Source organism: Cydia splendana, chromosome 9 (assembly GCF_910591565.1).
Source record: "Cydia splendana chromosome 9, ilCydSple1.2, whole genome shotgun sequence".
Classification (NCBI taxonomy): Eukaryota; Metazoa; Arthropoda; class Insecta; order Lepidoptera; family Tortricidae; genus Cydia; species Cydia splendana.
The window spans coordinates 12,424,817-12,446,228 of record NC_085968.1 but is presented as its reverse complement, the minus strand read 5'-3'; the positions used below and the strand labels follow the sequence as shown (position 1 = coordinate 12,446,228).

Below are 21,412 nucleotides of genomic sequence, written 5' to 3'. Positions count from 1 at the left end.
GATCGTATAAAATCTTCAAAGCACTATGAGAAATTTATGTATAAAATAATGAAAAAATTGCACCATTTTGAGGTCTATAAATTGCGGGTATTTCCCATACGTTCATAAAACGAAAGACATTGTTATAACACTGGGTACTCGATCAAACTCGTAATGAGTATTGAGACTATTGAGTACTCAGTCGTACAGAACAGACGGGATGCATGGTTACCCTTTATTGCTTCTGCCAACTGAGTTACATACTTAGGGGCTATTCATAAATTACGTCATTTCAAATTAGGGGGGGGGGGGTCTGGACATCGGATGACGGTAGCATGAAGTAAGAGGAAATGGGGTCATTTGAAGCCTGATTTTTGGATGATTATAGGGGGGGGGGGGGGTCAAAAATCGCCAAAAATCGATGACGTAATTTATGGACAGCCCCTTATATATTATATTTAGTGTTGGTAAGAACTCGAGTCCACTGAGTCTGAATTTGAAGAACTCAGCTCGTTTTTACGAGACTCGGCGCTTAAAAAACTCTTGAGTCTTTTAAGTCCCGAGTCGAGTCCTTTGTTGAGTCTTTTTAAGAGCAACTCAAAAGGACTCGAGTCTCCGAGTAAAGACTACGTCAACAATTTTATAGGTTTTTCCGAAATAACAGTAAATAAATTAGGCGTTATTGTATGATTTGTGTACCTACCTAATTCACGAATTTGCTATAAATACAATGCATTTTGAATTTTTTTGTAAAAAATATCAAGAGTTCTCTGAAAAGGAATCGTCTCTACAAAAGACTCAGGTCTCTAACAAGTTGAAAAGAACTCGAGTTTAGTCTTAATTATAAGAGTCTCAAAATCTGAGTCGAGTCTTAAAGCAGAGGATTCAAAGGACACGAGTCTTAACCAACGCTAGTTACATTCTCAAGCACATGTTGTATTTAAAAACTATTGTATACATCTAATGCTGTCAATTTCTAAATTATAGTCAATGTAGGATTATGAAGATTTCATTATTGCCTATATAGTTCTGATGCAAAAAAAATTGCGTCTAACGTATTCAAATAGCTTCTTATTCAGCCTTAGTGGAATTGGTATGATTTTAGTTGAGCAGTAGCGGAATTCATTAAAATATAATTGAATAATATTGGATTGTATTGTCACAAAGTAAAATTGTCTTATAATTAACTACATAATTGATAGCGCGTTAATAATTTCATATAAAATGATTACAAAAAATGTACATTCAAGTGTAACTTTTTACCGTGAAACCTGTCAGCTCTTAAATGTCTCTGAAATGCTGTTTCTCGGTTAAGTTAAGCGTAATTTTACCATCAACATTATCAAATCTCTTAGTTTGTAAAGATGTTAAAAGAGTATCCATATTTTCATGTTCAAAAATTGTACTTTATTAAAATTCAGTTTGAGAAAAAAAAGTTATAGCAAATTTACAATTCACTTAAACTTCAATTTTTTTTTCTTACAAATAATACTCATTAAAATCATTAAAAAGTTATATTCTTGGTCCTGAACGATGTAGAAAATTATTATAGCTACGTTATAATGTAAACTAAGAGCATCGGAGTAACATTTCAGAAAACAAGTAACAATAGCCTCTTCAGGTTTGACGGTGTACACGTAATCTATACAATGACGACCGGTCTGGCCTAGTGGATAGTGACCCTGCCTGCGAAGCCGATGGTCCTGGGTTCGAATCCCAGTAAGGGCATTTATTTGTGTGATGAACACTAATATTTGTTCCTGAGTCATGGCTGTTTTCTATGTATATAAGTATGTATTTATCTATATAAGTATGTATATCGTCGCTTAGCACCCATAGTACAAGCTTTGCTTAGTTTGGGGCTAGGTTGATCTGTGTAAGATGTCCCCTAATATTTATTTATTTATTTTATTTATAAGTATACATATAAATTATATTAAAAAAATCCAAAAAAATAGAAATACATTTTTTCGCACTAAAATAAAATATTAAAGTAAAATGCAATAATAGTATTTGTGCATAATATAGAGATAAAAAATCTGCACAAACAATGGAACAATTCCGATTACAAATCTCCATGTCATAATCTTTTTATACCTAATAAATTCTCAGAGCTACCATTAAAATAATTTTCTTTGCTACCGCAAAATAAAATAGCGGAATTTCACGTAAGTATCTACATTAGTGGAACGATTTATTCGATTTTGGCTATACATCTGAGTTTTTATTTTATTCTGTATCACGTATTATATGGCCCCGGTTAAAAACTAAAGGTAGCACTAAGAAATAAATCGCCACAAATCACACTTCGCAGTTACACCTCTAAAATGAATGATATGCACGCCTAATTAAATAATACATTTACTAATGCTATATTTCTAGCGAATACGATATTACCCAATAAAAAGGAATATCTCATAATACAAGCTTAAAGTTACGAGTTGCAGTAAATGACGGAGTAAACTTGAGAAGCAATGAGGCGCCCTAAAATCATTGCTATATATTTTTTATAGGCGCAAATCGTTCCTAACGTTTTTGTCGGGCAACTTTGAACTTTAATCTCGATGTCACAGGATCTAAATTTAAAATATAGTTTGGCAGGATATTTTAGACTAAAGCTTAAGCTGCAGCTCTAGCGTATTTAAGGAAGCTCTAGCCTGAGATTTTAAAGGTTCGATAAGTTCTCCTAGATAGCTTACCTAGGAGGGGTTTAGCAGTTGGTCTCTCCGTTCTCGTGGTGTCCAGAGTCGAAGCTGCTGAGGTGGCCGAGCCCCTTGGGCGGGATGGGTGGCGGAGTCTCGCCCTCGTCGACGCGCAGAGGCTCCGACATCATTGAGATTATTTCCTCGTAGCGTAAAGATTCCACAGTCAGGTCGAAATCTGAAACTAAAAACGTTTATTAGGGTGGTATTCCACCTATCCAATGTGTATTGCGTCTCACAATTTGCTTTAATGAGTGAGACGCACTGACATTGGAAAAGAAATTGGACCGGTGGAATACCACCCTTAGTTTCATAGAAGCGATCGTAGGTATGTGCTTTATTCGGTTATACGTAGTACTAGTGGTAATGTTTCTTAAATTAAATGAGTTGTCACAGTTCTTCTTGTTATTTCTGTAAGTATGTGAATCAAGACGCTAGTGTGGTGTGGTGTGGGGTGGGGTGGGGTGAGGTGAGTGTTACCGTGGTGGCGGCGGTCATCGCCGGCGTTGGTGTAGTTGTGGTCGGCGACGCCGACGCTGACGCCGGAGTCGCGCGCGTCGTCGGCGCGCTCGGCGTCGCGCGCGCGCCGCGGCACGGCCGGCGGCACCTCCGTCCACGAACGCGTCGAACCTACAACCACATTCATAAGCCTAGTTTTTATATCAGTGCCGGAGCTTTTACATAACTTGCCTATTTACCAATCGAGAGTCATATTTTACAACATACATACATACATACATACATACATACATACATACATATATACATATAATCACGCCTCGCCTATTTCCCGGAGGGGTAGGCAGAGACCACGGATTTCCACTTGCTACGATCCTGACATACCTCTTTAGCTTCCTTCACTTTCATAACATTCCTCATACACGCTCGCCGGTTTAGGGTGCTCTTGACCTGGCCTTTCTCCAGGATTTCCCCGATCTGATCAGAGAAAGTCCGTCGAGGTCTACCCCTTCCAACTCCCACTTCCATTTCTCCCTTATACACTCTCTTTGTTAGCCTTCTTTCACTCATTTTTCCACATGTCCAAACCATTTCACATACCTTTCTCAATTTTTGTCACTACATCTACATTCAGTCCACACTTTTCCCTTATCACACTGTTCCTAATTCTATCTTGCAATCTCACACCACACACACTTCTCAGCGCTTTTTGCGACACCTTCGGGCTGCTCATAAAAGCGTTAAGTGCACCATTCACACGATTTCCAGCATTCACTCTCCTTTCAATGTCTTTATCATGCTTACCGTCCCTAAGTGAACAAGGTTCCCAGATACACAAACTCTTTCACTTGTTCCACTCTTTCTTCACCAATCGAAATTTCACAGTTTGTCATATTTTCTTCCTTTTCAAATACCATTACTTTCGTCTTGCTTACATTTATTTTCATTCCTTTCCTTTCAAAAGACCCATGCATTCCAGTCACCATCTCCTGCAACTCATCGCCCGATGACGCTAGCAATACCAGGTCATCAGCGTAAAGAAGACATTTGACGGATAACCCACTCATTCTCAGCCCACATTCATCATTTTTCAAATCATGCAAACTACTATCCATGAACAGATTAAACAGCCACGGTGACGCTACACATCCCTGCCTAACACCCTTCTCGATGCTAAACCACTCAGTGTACGATCCGTTAACTCTCACACAAGCACTGGAATCCTCATAGAGCGATTTCAGTGCCTGAATGAGATGGCCGCTCAATCCATACATCGACAGTACCGACCAAAGTTCATTCCTCACCACTCTATCATAAGCCTTTTCCAGATCCACGAAAGCGCAATAGATCTTTTGACCTTTGGCCAAATACTTTTCGGCTATGCATCGCAAGGAAAATACTTGATCCGTACATCCCATACTCTTTCGGAATCCCGCTTGTGCATCCCATACTTTCTCATCGGTTTCTTTCACTACTCTTTCAATCAATATCTTTGCATACAATTTGCCGACGACGCTGAGTAAGCTAATGCCTCTGTAGTTTTTGCAATCCAGTTGTGATCCCTTTCCTTTGTAAAGAGGTACAATGACAGCCTTGCACCAGTCCCTGGGCACTTGACCGGTTCTAAAGCACATATTGAAAAGGCGATACAACTGACTTGCTACATTGCCTTGTCCAGCTTTCAGCATCTCGACAGAAACTTTATCATATCCCGCAGCCTTTCCTGATTTCATGCCTTTCAACGCTTTCACAATTTCATCCATGCTAATACTATCTTCATATTCATATTTTACAAAAGAGGCCAAAGTAGTTTCGGGTTGCCCAACGGTTATTTAATTCTCTATATAATTATAAGTATTCTTGGTTTGGTAGCAAGCAGTCCATAAATCATGTTTTTTCATATAACCGAGAATATCATTTCTATCTCTTGACTTGTGACAGCTAATGTATTTTCATCTTATTAATTGGCAGTTGTAACCCCCAATCTACGCTCAAGCAACCTTTTAAATATCTGCTTCTCTCCGACCTCGATGTGCTGCCCTCGCTGGAAATGCACCATTAGTCTCTCTAGTAGCACAGTGTGCATAGTTCAATAATTTAATGAGCATGTACCTGAGACGCGCGGCGGCAGCGGCGGCGCGTCGCCGGGCTCGCTCCACGACGCGCGGCTGTGGCGGCGGGGCTCCACCGCCTCGCCGTCCAACGAGTCACTGAAAATATTACACTTCAATTATATAACCATTTTGACAAGTGATCATGTCTTGCGTGATAAATAATTGCTAAAAGCAGATTGAAAACTTAATACAGGTGAGATAATGTTTATGAGGCCTTTATTGAGCGATCAAATATTCTAAGCCTGAAATAAATACGCAATGGTAATATGTACCAATACTTAGGGCACTCGTAGCATATCGATCAGGCGTGTGACTCTGAAGATCGTGGGTTAGGGTGGTATTTCACCTGTCCAGTGTCCATTGCGTCTCACTCTCTCATTAAACAAAATGTGAGACGCAATACACATTGGACAAGATAGGTGGAATACCACCCTGAAATTTAGCACGTAGCAATAATTTTCTATCAAAGTTACTACCGAAATATCATTTGATATTAATTAGTTGCTATACGATAACAGAAAACTTTGTCAAAAAACTGAACTAATCCCAACAAGGCCTAGTTTCCCGTGTTAGAAAATCAGACGGCAATCGTTTTCGTACAAACCAACGCGCCAATATCTTGGATTAATTTGCTCAAAGCGGACCTCACACTCCATTAGGATGTCTCTGAAAAAGCACCATGATAAAGAGAAGTTAATACCGATACTTGTCGAGTGGAGGCCGAGTAGGGCTCCTGGGGTCGCCGGACTTGGGCCTCGAAGGCAGTGGCGGCGCGGACTTGATCATGGAGTCGTCACCGTCACTCTTCTCACCGCTCAACGGTAAACTCGTTGACATTATGCTCTCCGGTCGTTGCTCGACGCTGTCCTCTAGTGAGTACTGAAATAAAATGTAACTGATGTAGTAAGACTACATAAAACAAGATACATTTGTACTGGCCTGAAAGTAAATTGACAAACGTTTTTAAAAATATATCTGGATGACAGATGCCAACCAAAAATCACGTGATAATTTATTTCCATACATTGTTTATGTTTTGATTGGCTTAGCTGTATTCTTACGCTAGTCCAGAGCGTAAGAATCTTTTATGTCAAATTGTATGCAAAGGGAAGCATGCGTGAACTGCAGGAATTATGTATTGGCGTCAAGTGTCAATGGAAGGCTACTAAATTCCAATTTTGGCCTTAAGATGGTGTACGATGGTTATAGCGATTAGAGCATATAGCGATAGTAAATTAGACTGTGAGATAATGAAGTGGTGTTATGTATCAATTACTTACGATAGGTTTGTTATAGAGATGACCATCCTCATAGAAGTTGTCATTTTGTTGTATACTCTGCGATCGTTTATCCATCTGCGGCACTGGAGGTAGCGGAGTGCTGAAAATTATAAATGACAAGCTTTAATTAGAAAAAAAAACGTTCATTAGCATTATTTATATTATTTGTAGGTTCAAATTGTCTTTTGCGCACAGTCTACAAGAAATAGCAATCATATTAGATACGTCACGTCTGCGGCATGCGTTCGGATAGGTGGGCTTGGGTCGCCACCAAGTGCCAGCGGGGCACATAAACTCAAACGAAGATGGCATAACTTGGACACCTTCCATATCAGAAATTGGCCGAAAGAAGCCCAAAATCGGCAGTCGAGGAGACAGAGGCGAGAGGTATTTTAGTCAAGTACTGAGACACTCGAAAGAGGCCAGGTAGGGATAATGGATACTTACTTGACAATGCTTTCTGACATCTGCCGCCTAGCTCTGGCCAAGCCAGGCCCCAGGTTTTGCCTCAGCTGATTGAATCGTTCCACGAGTCGCCTGCAAAATATATCAATCTGATTATCTTCATCCATCAGTGGCACTATGCGTCAAGTTGAAAACGAGCGATGTTACCATGAGAATGACGATAAACAAGTAATATTTAAGAATAACTAATAGTAGTAACCGTACAGAAAATTCACTCCTTCACAAAAGTCAGATTTTGGTATAAAATTATACCTATACTCGCCTGCAACAAAATTGAAACTTATAACCGCGCACGAACCGTGAATCTTGTTTGTGCGAGCGCCACGTGACACGACCATCGTGCGGTCGAGCGGCGCCCACTGCCATACGCCTGCCGCTCCGGGCGACGCGCCGGCCAAATGTACCTAAACTGCGTAGTGACACCCCCCTGACGGCAGTCTATTGTTTGAAGCTACCGAAGAGTGGAATCTTCACAGGTACAAAATGTTTTATGGCGAACTCAATGCAGAGTCCGCTGCCAACCGATCCATGCTGAGTCAATCCTGCATCTACAACTGCCAGCTGCGAAGCCACAAACCGCCTAAGCTAGGCCGCGGCAGCCGCTTCTCTCGGACTCTCGGTCCGCGCAAACTCGGGCAGGAGGAACGCTTGCTCGTATTGGGTGGGAATCCGTGTAAACTAAGTATTGGGAAAGCTCACCTATGCAAAGGTTTGACATCTTCCGGTGCCAGCCTTCCATGCACAGTCAACCCCGCATCTACAACGGCCAGCTGCGAGGCCACAAGCCGCCTGAGCTTCGCCGCAATGGCTGCTTCTCTCGGACTTGCAGTGCGTGCGAACCCGGACGTGAGGAAGGCTTGCTCGTATTGGGTGGAAATCCGGGTAAATTTAAGTATCGGGAAAGCTCACCTATGCAAAGGTTTGACATCTTCCGGTGCCAGCCTTCCGTGCAGAGTCAACCCCGCATCTACAACTGCCAGCTGCGAGGCCACAAGCCGCCTAAGCTTCGCCGCAGCGGCTGCTTCTCTCGGACTCGCAGTGCGTGCGAACTCGGACGTGAGGAAGGCTTGCTCGTATTTGCTGATGCCGCCCTGCACGTTGGCGTCGATGGTGCCTTGCAGGCGCATGGAAAACGGGTTGATGTTGCGCGTCGGGTCGGCGGTGTACTGGGATATCAGGCCGCGGAGCTCGCGCTCCGTTGACTCCATGGTTTCGCAGGCGAACTAGAAATTGTACGATATATCTTGAATCCAATATATTCTCAATGTAGACAACGTAGCGTGGGTTCATAATGCAGCCCAAGCAACGCAAGCGATGTATACTATGCTGGGAACCTGAGCCGTTCCGCAAGGTGTGCTATACATTTCAAGTTTTACTTACTTCAACAGGTGGGATTTCTTCAACTGATCTTGATACAACTTCAGACCACCTCAGAATGCCGGGAAGCGTATTTTCGGTAACCAACGTTGTTCTTTCAATCCAGAGACTCTGCAAATGGAAAATAAAGTTAGATTAATTGAACCGCAAAGATGAAACATTGTTGTAACTTGAACTAAAGGGAAACTGACATAGGTACACTGTAACAGAGGAAAGTTGACTTACACCTAACATGAAACGCTGCCAGAATATCAGCAAGACAATTAGAAGAGCGCAGATAAGGTTTCCACCTGTCCAATTTCATTGTCCAGTGTGTATTAAATTTGCGTCTCACATTTTGTTTAGTGAGAGAGTGAGACGCAATGCATCAACCCAAAAAATTGGACAGGTAGAATATCAACCTTAGAAGTTTCTAGTTTAGTAGTGTGCAAAATTACAACTCTGTAATCTCTGCCCCTACACACGCTTTTTTTGTAATTCGTGCTCGTCAACAATCAATAGTATTGCAGCATTGCGCCTACCTTGAATTCATTGTCCTTGTCGATGGGCGGCTTGTGCAGCGGGCGGTCGCACAGGAAGGTGTTGACGTCGTTGCACGCGTAGAACCGCCGCGCCTGCTCCGGCGCGCCCGGGCCCCACTGCCGACGGGAAGCCACCGGCTTCACGTTGCAGATCTGGATGTCTGCGACACAGGAACATGTTCTAAGGCTATGTTTCGAACTACGCTCACAGCGCACACAGCACGCTCACGATCGGACCGATTCACGTCAATGGACGGCGCTCACGGTGCTCACACTCCCAGGCGTAAGCACCTTGAGCGCAAACGTCAAGGTGACGTTTGACAATGACAGGACGGGCGCGAAAAAAAATTTCAGTTACCTAACTGATTCGGACCGGCAGCCAGCACTGTAAGCGTTGTGAGCGTGATTCGGAACATAATAGCCTTAGGTATATCTGCAGAGAGCCATGGAGCATGGTATGTGTCTGGCATAGTAAAAACCTCCAGCGCGCCTGGAGCATTCGAGTGTCAAAAGGTCTTTAGATAAATTGTCGGCTACATACGACAAGTGCGAGATGATTGAGTAAAAGTAAAATTAATCGGATTTTAAATGGACATTGCACTAAGGCGAAGTTTTAAGTTTCTTTATGAGGTATTTTTAGAAAATTTCAAGTTCATTCAATGTGAAAAGTTACATTTCAAGACATGTAAGGGTGGTATTCCACCTATCAAATTTCTTTGTCCAATGTGTATTTTGTCTCACATTTTGCTTAATGAGTGAGTGAGCAATGACATTGGACCAAGATATTGGACAGATGGAATACCACCCTACACCCACCCTGCACCCTGGATATGTATGTATGTGCGTGAACTTACATTGCGAGTCGTTAGCGATAATGGAGTCATCGGGCGGTGTATTGCGCATCATAATATGCGCGGCGACGTATTCTGACTGTAGGCGCTGCGTGAACGCACCGATGCGCTCATAGTCGTAACCACGATACACGAATTGCTTGTTCTATAAAGAGAGAACAGTTATACGTAACAACAGTTTACTTATTCAGCATCAGTACGGACTTCCGTTCCCGACTTAAAACTATTTCCAGGTACTTCAAGCTGCTTTATTGCCACATGAAATAAACAAAATGCTCACCCTAAAAATTGTAATAATCTTTAGCCGTAGGTATAGTCGCCATCAGATATATCGAAGCGGCCGAGGTGCTCAAACATATCTGAACACGCACTCTAGCGCCTTGACAATAGAGACGTGTTCAGATATTTATATCTGATGACAACTGTCCAAGTTAAAACAGTTAAATACTCAGGTTTAGTCGCAGTTGTATAATTTATTCAACCAAATTGCGAATTTTCACAGGAACATTTTCATGCACCACGTGTTGTGGAGTAAATGATTGACTTACCCTCACAAAGAGCGGGCATCCTTTTCCATAGAAGCCGACTCTGAAATATTCTGGTTCCGGGCGAAGTTGCGTCAATATAGAGTCCAGGAAAGTCGCATGGGTCCGCAGGCAGTGAGCGAGTCGAGCGTAATCGCAGAGCTTCTGTTCGTAAAGGGTTGCCAGCTCTCGCAGAAGTGGTAAACCTTTTTCCCAACACTGAAAAAAATTGCCACGTTTTATGACAAATGTAGTGTCAAAAAACACACAAAGGAACGATAAGAAAATTTTTGACTTTTCAACTTTTCAAATCGTGTAGACCCTGCTAACAATAGTGATTGGACACATGTTTTTGAGCTGGCACCAGTATGTAAGGGTACTATCTCATAAAGAGACCTCCAAGCTAACTCTGCACCGGCATGGCAAGCGTCAGAGCGTTCCACGCTCCACAATAAATATCAAATAAATAAATAACCGCTAGTAATTTGGTGCCAAGTTAGTTTCGACGGACTCTAGTTATGATAATTTAACATATTCACTGCCAAGAACACGCTAGATCATATTTATATTTATATAGGTATTATTATATATTTATATTCATTTTGGTTTGGAAATGAGGCGCTTGGCACTGAAAGTGTTAAGATAGATTTACCTTTCCACGATCGAAGTACTGTAAGACTTGATTGTATAGAGCTTCTTTTCGCTTCCATTCCGGTGTCTCGGGGTATTCTGGATCAACGCCAACTTGATCGCTCTCCCAACTCAATGTTTCTGCGTACAACTGCAAAACAAAAGTCATCTTATAGGTAGAATGTCATATTTGAAGGTATTTAACTCCAACTCGAACAATTTGTATGACGGATCGGTGCAAATTATATTTCGTCAACTATAAGGGTTAATGCGTCTCACTCTCTCATTTTGCTTAGTGAGAGAGTGAGACGCAATGACATTGGACTAAGAAATTGGACAGGTGGAATACCAACCTGACTGATGTTTTTGGAATTAATAAAAAAACGAATTTAACATGAGAACTGGATAGATGGCGCTAGAGGTCTTCGTAAAATTCGACACCAAATGACCGTGTCACCGAATGATGGTGTGTTTGATTCAATGGAGATTGGTTTTTAGATGTCAGAGGTGCAAAAACGTGATAATTTATTTTTTCCGAGTTTCGCTTAATTTAAACGATTATAATAGGGGGTATGTATTGAGAGTCTAATTCGAAGTAACTGTGTGCAGTAAGCTTACCAAGAGGGTGCACCCGGCTTCGACAAAGTTGTCCGACGCGATGTGCAGATCGTGCAGTTTGTACACGTAGCGTAAGTACATCTCTTTGCGGTCGATCTCGTTCTTATAAAAGCTCTGTAACAAATCAGATAAATGAGTAAACATTAAAAACTGTCGAAAAACTGCGTAAAAACGCGAAATTGTGAAATATTCATATGTATACAGTACTCCTGCAATTTAATTCCAAAGGGTGGCCATAGATGGCGCTAGTAGTGCATGTGTTTTGATACGAATGCGGGCGTTTCGTAATGTTTTTTTGTTAAAGTGTCCTATTTTTGGGCAAATTTGATCAGAACATATATTATAGTTTAGATTTACCTTTCGTCTGTATTTGATAAGGATCCGGGCCGAATTTTTCAGTCGTTTCTTTGCATTTTTTCGAAAACGTGGTTTTTTGTTTGGCACGACCGAGGTTTGATTTAACCCACAATTTTAGACCACCACACACATGTGAAAGGTTAATCTGATTATTTTAGTCTAAAAAAAAGGCGGGGCAATAAAATTTCTACACTTACACACTTAGTTTTCAGACATGAAAATAGATGGCGTTAGTAGGCGCAGAGAGTATTGATTATTTTTTTATGAAATTGAACAGTACCTGTTCCTTTGTACTACTAGCCATGGTAGTGGTTTAAAGTTTGGAAGGTCTGCATTCCTATGGCCTGAATCGGAAACATGTGCACGTGTACATTACCAAAACAAGTGCTACCATGTACCGTTCTCGTAGGTACGTTTCCTTGTGTATAGTAGATTCTGCCATCTTGTGGGCTACACAGGAAGCATGAACGTCACATTAACGCCTCGCGCCATAAATCTGACGGCTTCTGCTGCTCCCTATAGTTCATTCACGCCCCCTATAGATAACAACAGCGGTACTCACAAGTAGATTGACGGTGGCGGCCATCCTCTTATCGCGGTGTTCGGCGCCCTGCATGACGGCTCGGTAGTCGAGCAACCTCTCTAGTAAGCGCGTCACGCAGCCCACGAACGCCGCGCCAGCCTCGCGCCAACCCTCGGTTGATACGCGCTCCATGAGTCTGGTGATGGAAAATTACATTTTAATAATAGGAGCATTCCATGAAATTAAGCTTAGAATAAATTTAAAAGTGGAAAAATCACTGTCTTTTGCTCAGATGGCACTGGAGTATCGATCCAGGGGTCGTGAGTTCAAGTCTCACCCAAGACAGTAATTTTTCCACTTTTAAATTTATTCTAAGCTTAATAGCATCGTTCGCAGATATTTCTGCTTGTTAAAAATTAAAATTCCATGAAATTGTCTTCCGTTTGTCCCGTAGAAACGCGAACTTTCTGAAGATTTGCAGGTAAAAGAGTTTCCTTTTCTATGACAAATGGTCAAAAATATGCACATAAACATAATCGCCAGCTTTAAATGCCGAAAAAAAAGTCGCAACACAGGAAATAAAATGCGTTTGTACGGGACAACCCGTGGAGTGCTCCAATAGTAACTATTGGCTTCGAAGATTTCATACATTATATATTGTTCTCGAAATTATCTCTTTTACTGGCTGGCTTGTAATGCGCTTGTTACCTTCTTAATTTTCGAGATCAGATAATATTTATAATATAATGAAGTACGATATGCCATTATAAACTAATCCATTTTCACCACTAACAAATTTCACCTTAACATAATCAGTACTTACACAGAACTCAGATGCTCCCTGCGTTGCAATAATGAGGCATGTACAATAAATAGGCATTTTATGAAAGATTACACATAATTTATATTTAAGAGTAGCGATTGGATATTAAATAATACAAACTTAAATGTTAAGCTGTTTCCAACAAGACTTTATTCATAGAAATAAGCTTCAAGGAAGCCGAATAAAGTAATCTATATCAAAATAAATCTCTCTAAAACTAAATATATCCAATTCAGACCTCAACAAGCTAAACCAATTCAGCTGAATATTAATTACGAAGGTACCCAAATTGAAGAAGTTTCATCATACAAATTTCTGGGCGTCGTAATTGATAGTCATCTGAATTGGAAACAACACATTGAGATGGTTAATAGTAAAATAAGAAAATTCTGTTATGGACTGCAAGTACTTGTAAATGTATCAACCACAAAAACTGCGACTTTAGCATACTATGGTTATATCTATTGCATTCTAAACTATGGTATCATTTACTGGGGAAACTCTGTAAATGCCTCATCAACTTTCATCCTACAAAAGAGATGTGTTAGAATTATTTTTGGATTGAGAGACGACGATTCATGTCGGAATATATTCAAGACCCAAGGTTTACTAACCCTAACTAGTATTTACATTTGGCAATGCTGTATTTTTATCAAAAACAACGCCTCTGAATTTCATGTTAAACAAACAAACAGGCCTGTTAGAAATAAGTATTTACTCAACTTACAAGTTCCTGACTCAAAGTTGACAATGGTACGTAAAGGGATGTATTACACTAGTATTAAAATATACAATCATTTGCCAAACTACATTAAAATGATGTCAGGAACAACATTTAAAACTACATTAAAGAACACACTCATTAAAGCAAGTTTTTATAATCTAAATGAATATTTTGATTATAATTTTAATGATCTCATGTAATAATTAATGTTCCTCTAATCTAAATGTAAAAATGCTAGATATTATTATAGGTATTATTCAGTACTGAAGAGATGAAGGAGATGAACCTATTGCATGCTCTGACGGGTAGATTATGTGTTCTGATAAACATTGTAACATCTTTACTTTACTTTACTATTGTAAATGTACCATAATCTTGCAATAAAGACATTTTTGATTTTGATTTTGATTTTGATTTTATATAACGGAATCATTAGTTTGCTGCAATTATTCAGTTGCATATGAAATTTATGCCCTTACACTGGCCCGTTAAAAAGAACATTTTATGGAGCAATAATTGATACCAGGTACGGACAGAGTGTCTATCCATACCACACGTCCGATCAGAGTATTGAACTTATCAGTATCACCAATATCCCACAGAATAAGGTTGCCTCGCAGCACAGAGACCGGGGAAGACGGATCGCGATAGCAGCTACCACTAGTTGTGTATACAGTCAGACACAAGTCTAGAGCATGATAGTTTGACTCACACGCAGTCGAACAGCCGGCGGTAGTGGTCGTCGGCCTTGTTGTCGGCGACGAGCGAGTCCAGCTTGTCGACGAGCGCGGCCTCGGTGCGGCGCGCGGAGCCCGTGGCCTCGCGCTCCTGCGCCATGAGCGCCACCAGCGCGCCCAGCGCCGCGCGGCGCAGCTCGCCCACCAGCGTGATCTCGAGCAGCGCGCCCACCGCGCCTGGCACGAGGTGGAGTTGTGCTTTGCCTGGAAAAGGAGTAATAAGTAAAATAAAATACTTGTATTAAGAGCCAACGGGAGTGGTCATTTCTCCATACAAACGTACTCCTCGTTTTCCTCCGTGGTTTTTGAAGCTAGAACAATGATTTTTTCAACACAGATTAATATTGTCAATATCTGTGTCGGACCGTTTTGCTTTTTTTGATATTTTTGTTTTTTAAGGCGCTAGAGCCCTTCAAAAATGGCCAAAATGGCCTAATTGACTATGCCGCAATGAGAGGCGTGGCATTCAAAACTGATATCAATTAGCCAAAAAAGCAAAACGGTCCGACACAGATAATTTCATAATCATTTAGATTTCCAAATTTGGTTACGATTGGTTAAGTTTTGGAGGAGGAAACAGAGAAGTACGAAACCTCGATTTTTGAGATTTTTACGCAGGATTTTTCGCCTTGTCCTTATCGCACTACTTTTAGTGCCGCTTCCGTTAGCGAGACGGGTATATTTACCTAAAATATTTAAAACTCAGCTCCTGTTTCGTCTTAATAACCGGAAGTGTATCAGCCAGGTTCGTCGTCAGAGAGGCGATTTACTGGCAGGGGTAAAATTATACGAACTATTTTAAGGATACTGTCGGTTTTTTGAGATCCAACTGGGCTGATTCGTTAAGCTTAACTCCTAATTCAAATTGAGCCCTAAAGCTGCCGCGCGAGAGAATACTGTAAGATGTTCCACTCAGTGTTTGACTTATAAGTAGACATAGAAATTTTTCTAGCACGAACGAGGCAACGCTAGTGACTTCCTTCAGATATTTAGTTTATCGACACCTAACTTATAAGTAATATAAAGGTCATATTAGGAAATAAATGAACAAGACAAAGTAAATATCGGAAGTCACTAGCATTGCCTCGTTCGTGCTAGAAAAACCTCTATGTCTACTTATAAGAGTCAATTAATTTTCGGTACTTCCACTGTCTAGTGGAATTATTGTATTCATACATATATTCATAAAACTTTACATAAAACGGGCCTAATATAGTTAAATTATGTTTTATCCCTTTCTTACAAATACATAAGTCAAAATGACAGATAAGGACAAACGATTATTAGCGAATTGAGGTTTGTAGTGCGTTTATGAATAAGGGGGTAGGAGTAAAGCACATGTTTCCCGTAGAGCGTTAGCGTGCCTTACCGAGGCGGCCCCACACGGCCAGCACCTGCAGGCCGGCGGCGGCGCGCATGCGCGGCCGGTCGGGCCCGCGCCCCGCCCAGCGCTCCGGCGTCAGCGCGCTCGACGTCACCAGCGCCACGCCCAGCTCCATGTACCCCGACCATAGCTGGAACCAAAGTTAACATGCATTTAAAAAAAATACCTGGGCGGTGCTTCCACTGTCTAGTGAAAGTCTAAAATCTAAAAAAAGTCGACCGGTCTGGCCTAGTGGGTAGACCCTGCCTGTGAAGCCAATGGTCCCGAGTTCGAATTCCTGTAAGGGCATTTATTTGTGTGATGAACACAAATATGTATACCTGAGTCATGGGTGTTATCTATGTATATGAGTATGTATTTATCTATACAAGTGTACAGGGTGGAAAGGCACGACGATCCTTTCCGGAAATGGGAGATAGTTTAGCCTAAGCTCTATATTTTCTCCATAGAAACTATGTTAATATGGGCAACCGTTTCTAAATTATGACCTTTTAAACATCCACGCAAAAAACTACTTTGTTCTAACCCTAACAGGTGACAGGGTCAATGAACTTACTTCAACTTGTAAACAATCAGTATTCGACAGGAAATTATGCTAATTTGTTGCCATCTAACCATTTTTAGGTCTGCTTACAGCACGGTAAGAATCATTGCAGGATTTTCGCTTTCTTAGTGGTTCCACTTGTTCAATACTTGAATGAAATAGTTATGTTATTCCTTAATATTAATAATACTAACCACAACATTGTTTACAACGACAGTTCAAATGGTGACATTGACAACCACTCAAAAGTACGCAATCGTCTTATAAATATCTCTGGTTTCCTTGACTGATAAAAAGGTTTTAGTTTCTTAACACGTTTCACAAAATTATTTTCGAATAATTGGAAACTATCTAAAATAATTAAAAATAACAAGTAGGTTGTGTTAGTTGCACCAAATGAACTTGCAAAAATTAAATACTAAGAATAAATCAAGAATAAATACTTCTTAAATACCTAACTAACAAACCTTCTTGCGTGGTAGGAAATAGACAGACCGTCTGATGTTTGAAATTAAATGTGCCACAAATTGCAAATTACGCGATAAAACCTAGTTCCAAAATGCCCTTGGGAGCCCGCGATTACCTAAATTTGCTTATGTTATACGGGGAGTGTAATTATAATGCCGCCGAGACGTTACGACGCTACAGACAAAGATATCCTCCACCACACCCAACTAGCCGTATGTCAATTTTACGGGCCATTGATCGCGTGGCAAATAATGAGCCCATAGTACCACGAACGGGCCAAAACGACCAACGGGGAGGAGGTGTAGTTCACATTGCACCAAGACTTGAAGAGCGAGTGCTGCGGTATTTCGAGCAAAATCCAAGGGCTAGTTCGAGGCAGGCAGCCCGACATTTCCGCCTAACTCATACCGCAGTACTCAAAATCTTGAAACGTGCACGTCTTCACCCTTACAGCATTCAGCGAGTTCAAGCTCTGCTGCCCAGGGACTGCCCTGTACAAGCAGCATACTGCCGTTGGCTTTTAAATAAACTGGAGGAAGATCGCCTGTTCATCCGCCGCATTATTTGGAGCGATGAAAGTTTGTTTTCCCGTAACGGCATGTGGAATAGGCGAAATGAACATATGTATGCAGTAGAAAATCCGTTCGAATACCGACATTCGGGTCACCAATATCGGTGGTCCGTTAACGTCTGGGCTGCAATACACGGGGATACACTGATTGGACCTGTTTTTTTGCCGTTGCAGAATTACCTTGACGATTTACCAGTGGCCGAGCGTAGAGAAGTATGGTTCCAGCAAGATGGTGCACCGGCCCATTCTGTTAACGAAGTGCGGCTAGCCCTGAACGACGAATTCGGAGATAGATGGATCGGCCGGTTCGGACCGCATCGTTGGCCACCACGATCTCCGGATCTGACGCCTCTAGACTTTTTTCTTTGGGGGACTATCAAGGATATAGTGTACAAAACGGAGTGTGACAACGCCGAAGAAATGAGGCAAAGGTTAACCATTGCTTTCGCCAGCCTGCGCCGTAGAAACGTTCGAGAGCGAATATTAGCAAAGGTACACCGACATACTCGCGCACGGGCTGCAGCCTGCATTATTATGCACGGAGGCCACTTTGAACATAGAATGTGAATTTATTCAGTTGTAAATAAAGTAGTTATGATAATAACAACAACAACAACCTCTTTCATAATAAATATCTCTGGTTTCCTTGACTGATAAAAAGGTTTTAGTTTCTTAACACGTTTCACAAAATTATTTTCGAATAATTGGAAACTATTTAAAATAATAAAAAATTACATGTAGGTTGTGTTAGTTGCACCAAATGAACTTGCAAAAATGAAATACTAAGAATAAATCAAGAATAAATACTTCTTCAATACCAAACTAACAAACCTTCTTGCGTGGTAGGAAATAGACAAGACGTCTGATGTTTGAAATTAAATTTTCATTGAACTATACTTATTGAATGTCATATTCTTCAAATAAAAATGTTAGATGCTCGTGACTATTTAAATTTGTGGGGCTGTGTAAAAGATATGGTGTACCAAATCAAACGGAATGTGAAACTGCGGACGAAATGAGACAAAGGCTAATTGGTGCTTTCTGCGGAGGATAAATAACGAAGAGCATACACTATATCGCATGTGCATCGACATACTCGGGTACGGGCTGCGGCGGCGTTGTAATACACGGAGGTACATTTGAACACCGTATGTGAAAAGAAGATAGTATTAAATATTGGAAAAAAGTAATTATCTAAGAAAGTAATAAAATTGTTTGTAATATTTTTGCATGCATTTGATTTATTTGACATTAATGCGTCATTCATACATCATTGCGATACTGTCAACGATCGGAAAAAAGTGTAAAGTCCCGAGCTTTCCCGACGGAGATCCTTAATCTAGCCGTCATGTGCACATGCTATAGGGTTATCACCACAGTTAAAAAGTAGTATTTTTGCAATTTTTATTTTTTACTCAATTAACGATTCTTACCATTACCAATAGTCTCTGTATCACTTAAATGACCTAATACTTCCGGGAAGGATCGTCGTGCCTTTCCACCCTGTATATGTCGTCGCCTAGCACCCATAGTACAAGCTTTGCTTAGTTTGGGTAAGGTTGATCCGTGTAAGAGGTCCCCTAAAAAAAAACACGTAAAAATAACAAAAGTAACACATCAAAACTCAATGAGTCGTTCCAAATAACTGGTGGTTTATTTTCATATCTGAACCACATTGAGAAAAAGACTGACCGAATCAATAAGGTATTTGCTTCCTTTTTGACCGGGCGGTAATCTACTTTCTAGAATGGAAGGAAATAGTTATGAAATTTTACCATCCAAATTTTGCCTAATGGAAGGCAATTTTTAAAAGGTAAACCATAAAATTCTAAATTTACCCACTGAGTCCAAAAGGAAGGTAATTCCAATGAACAGTAAAATCAGGAAGGTAACCTTTAGCTGCTTTGTTACTGCACACCGTTGTATGGGGACCTTGCACTTTGAGACTATGCGCTGAAACTTGGCACAGTTGATTCTTAGCTGGTCTTGAGCAGATACAGACCGGGAGCCGTCGAGAGCCACCTCTCATTTAGTGAGGGGGGAGGGGGAAAGTTCGACGCTGCCGCGCTTCACTTGGAGCAACATTTCTCTAAAACTATACCTATTAGGGAATGTAATATATCATTTTCGGATAAATTAAGGATGAGGAATCTAGTTTTGGAACAAAAACAATGCACTTTCTAACAAAAAAAAAGCATAAAGTAGAAAAGACTAAAAAACGTATTTTTGATTTTTTCATAATTACCATTTTTTTTTTAAAGTGTAGCAGGAATCTGAAAACAAAAAATACAGTCGTAAAGCTACACTTATTACGTTTAAGAAAATATATAGTTTAATATACAAAACTGTTGATAAATGGGAGATAAAAAATAATATTAAGAGTGGGTCAGAGTGATCTCAATACAAAATATTATGAATGTGGGAAAGTTACTTATAATTTGTTCTACAATCGTTTATTTTTCTTGTTTTTCGTAAATAACTCGTAAACGGTAGCCCACAGCAAAAAAATATGTTTTACGTAAATAATCTGTTTCAGATTTCTTATAAAATAAGTACTACTGTTTTTCGGTACCATCAATATTAAAAAAAATATTGAAGGGAGAAAATAAATACTTAGGTCCCCTTTTTTAGTCATTCGTAAATAACTCATAAACGAAGGCCAATAGCAAAAAAATTTTTAGTACATGAATAATTTACATAAAATTTCCTAGAAAAAAGGTCATTCGAACTTTTTCACTAGGATCAATATTAAAAACGATATTAAAGAGAGAAAATAAATTCTAAGGTCCCCTTTTTAAATCTTGATCCTAGCGAAAAAGTTTGAATAACCTTTTTTGTAGGAAATTTTATGCTAATTATTCTTGTGTTAAAATATTTTTTGCTATTGGACATCCTTTACGAGTTATTTACGAATGACTAAAAAAGAGGACCTTAGTATTTATTTTCTCCCTTCAATATTTTTTTTAATATTGACCTTAGCGAAAAAAAGGAGCACTTATTTTATAAGAAATCTGAAACAGATTATTTACGTAACAGATATTTTTTTGCTGTGGGTTACCGTTTACGAGTTATTTACGAAAAACTAAAAAATAAACGATTGTAGAACAAATTATAAGTAACTTTCCCACATTCATAATATTTTGTATTGAGATCACTCTGGCCCACGCTTAATATTATTTTTTATCTCCCATTTATCAACAGTTTTGTATAATAAACTATATATTTTCTTAAACGTAATAAGTGTAGCTTTACAACTATATTTTTTGTTTTCAGATTCCTACTACACTTAAAAAAAAATTGGTAATTATGAAAAAATCCAAGATACGTTTTTTTGTCTTTTCTTCTTTATGTTTTTTTTTTGTTAGAAAGTGCATTGTTTTGGTTCCATAAAAAAAAATTTCATCCTTAATTTAACCGAAAATGATATATCACATGCCCTAATAGGTACAGTTTTAGAGAAATGTTGCTCTAAGTGAAGCGCGGCGGCGTCGAACTTCCCCCCCTCCCCCCCACTAAATGAGACGTGGCTCTCGAGGTCTCCCGGTCTGTATCTGCTCATGACCAGCTAAGCATCAACTGTGCCAAGTTTCAGCGCATAGTCACAAAGTGCAAGGTGTCGTGCACTAACAAACTAGCTACTTCTAAAACCTTTGCAATTAGTACCCTCCTAATTGCCCCCTATTGCAGAAGGAAAATAAGGAAAGTGTGAATCAGTAGGTAAAAAAATTAAAGGAATAAAACGGAAACGTTGATATTGTTAC

General features: G+C 40.1%; 1 protein-coding gene across 1 annotated transcript in view; it reads right to left on the bottom strand.

Moving 5' to 3' along the window:
- Positions 1 to 2,642: 2,642 nt before the first annotated feature.
- LOC134793590 (dedicator of cytokinesis protein 3) overlaps positions 2,643 to 21,412 on the bottom strand; it is an 82,640-nt gene continuing 63,870 nt past the window's right edge. Inside the window, exons 20-35 of the mRNA XM_063765212.1 lie at positions 16,054 to 16,198; positions 14,660 to 14,888; positions 12,440 to 12,596; positions 11,521 to 11,634; positions 10,925 to 11,053; positions 10,297 to 10,491; positions 9,752 to 9,893; positions 8,898 to 9,058; positions 8,380 to 8,487; positions 7,909 to 8,222; positions 6,982 to 7,071; positions 6,535 to 6,634; positions 5,955 to 6,133; positions 5,253 to 5,350; positions 3,162 to 3,311; positions 2,643 to 2,859 (exon numbers count right to left, since the gene is read on the bottom strand). Coding sequence (XP_063621282.1) covers positions 2,690 to 2,859; positions 3,162 to 3,311; positions 5,253 to 5,350; positions 5,955 to 6,133; positions 6,535 to 6,634; positions 6,982 to 7,071; positions 7,909 to 8,222; positions 8,380 to 8,487; positions 8,898 to 9,058; positions 9,752 to 9,893; positions 10,297 to 10,491; positions 10,925 to 11,053; positions 11,521 to 11,634; positions 12,440 to 12,596; positions 14,660 to 14,888; positions 16,054 to 16,198 — 2,481 coding nt within the window. The 3' untranslated portion in view covers positions 2,643 to 2,689. The remainder of the gene's footprint in view (positions 2,860 to 3,161; positions 3,312 to 5,252; positions 5,351 to 5,954; positions 6,134 to 6,534; positions 6,635 to 6,981; positions 7,072 to 7,908; positions 8,223 to 8,379; positions 8,488 to 8,897; positions 9,059 to 9,751; positions 9,894 to 10,296; positions 10,492 to 10,924; positions 11,054 to 11,520; positions 11,635 to 12,439; positions 12,597 to 14,659; positions 14,889 to 16,053; positions 16,199 to 21,412) is intronic.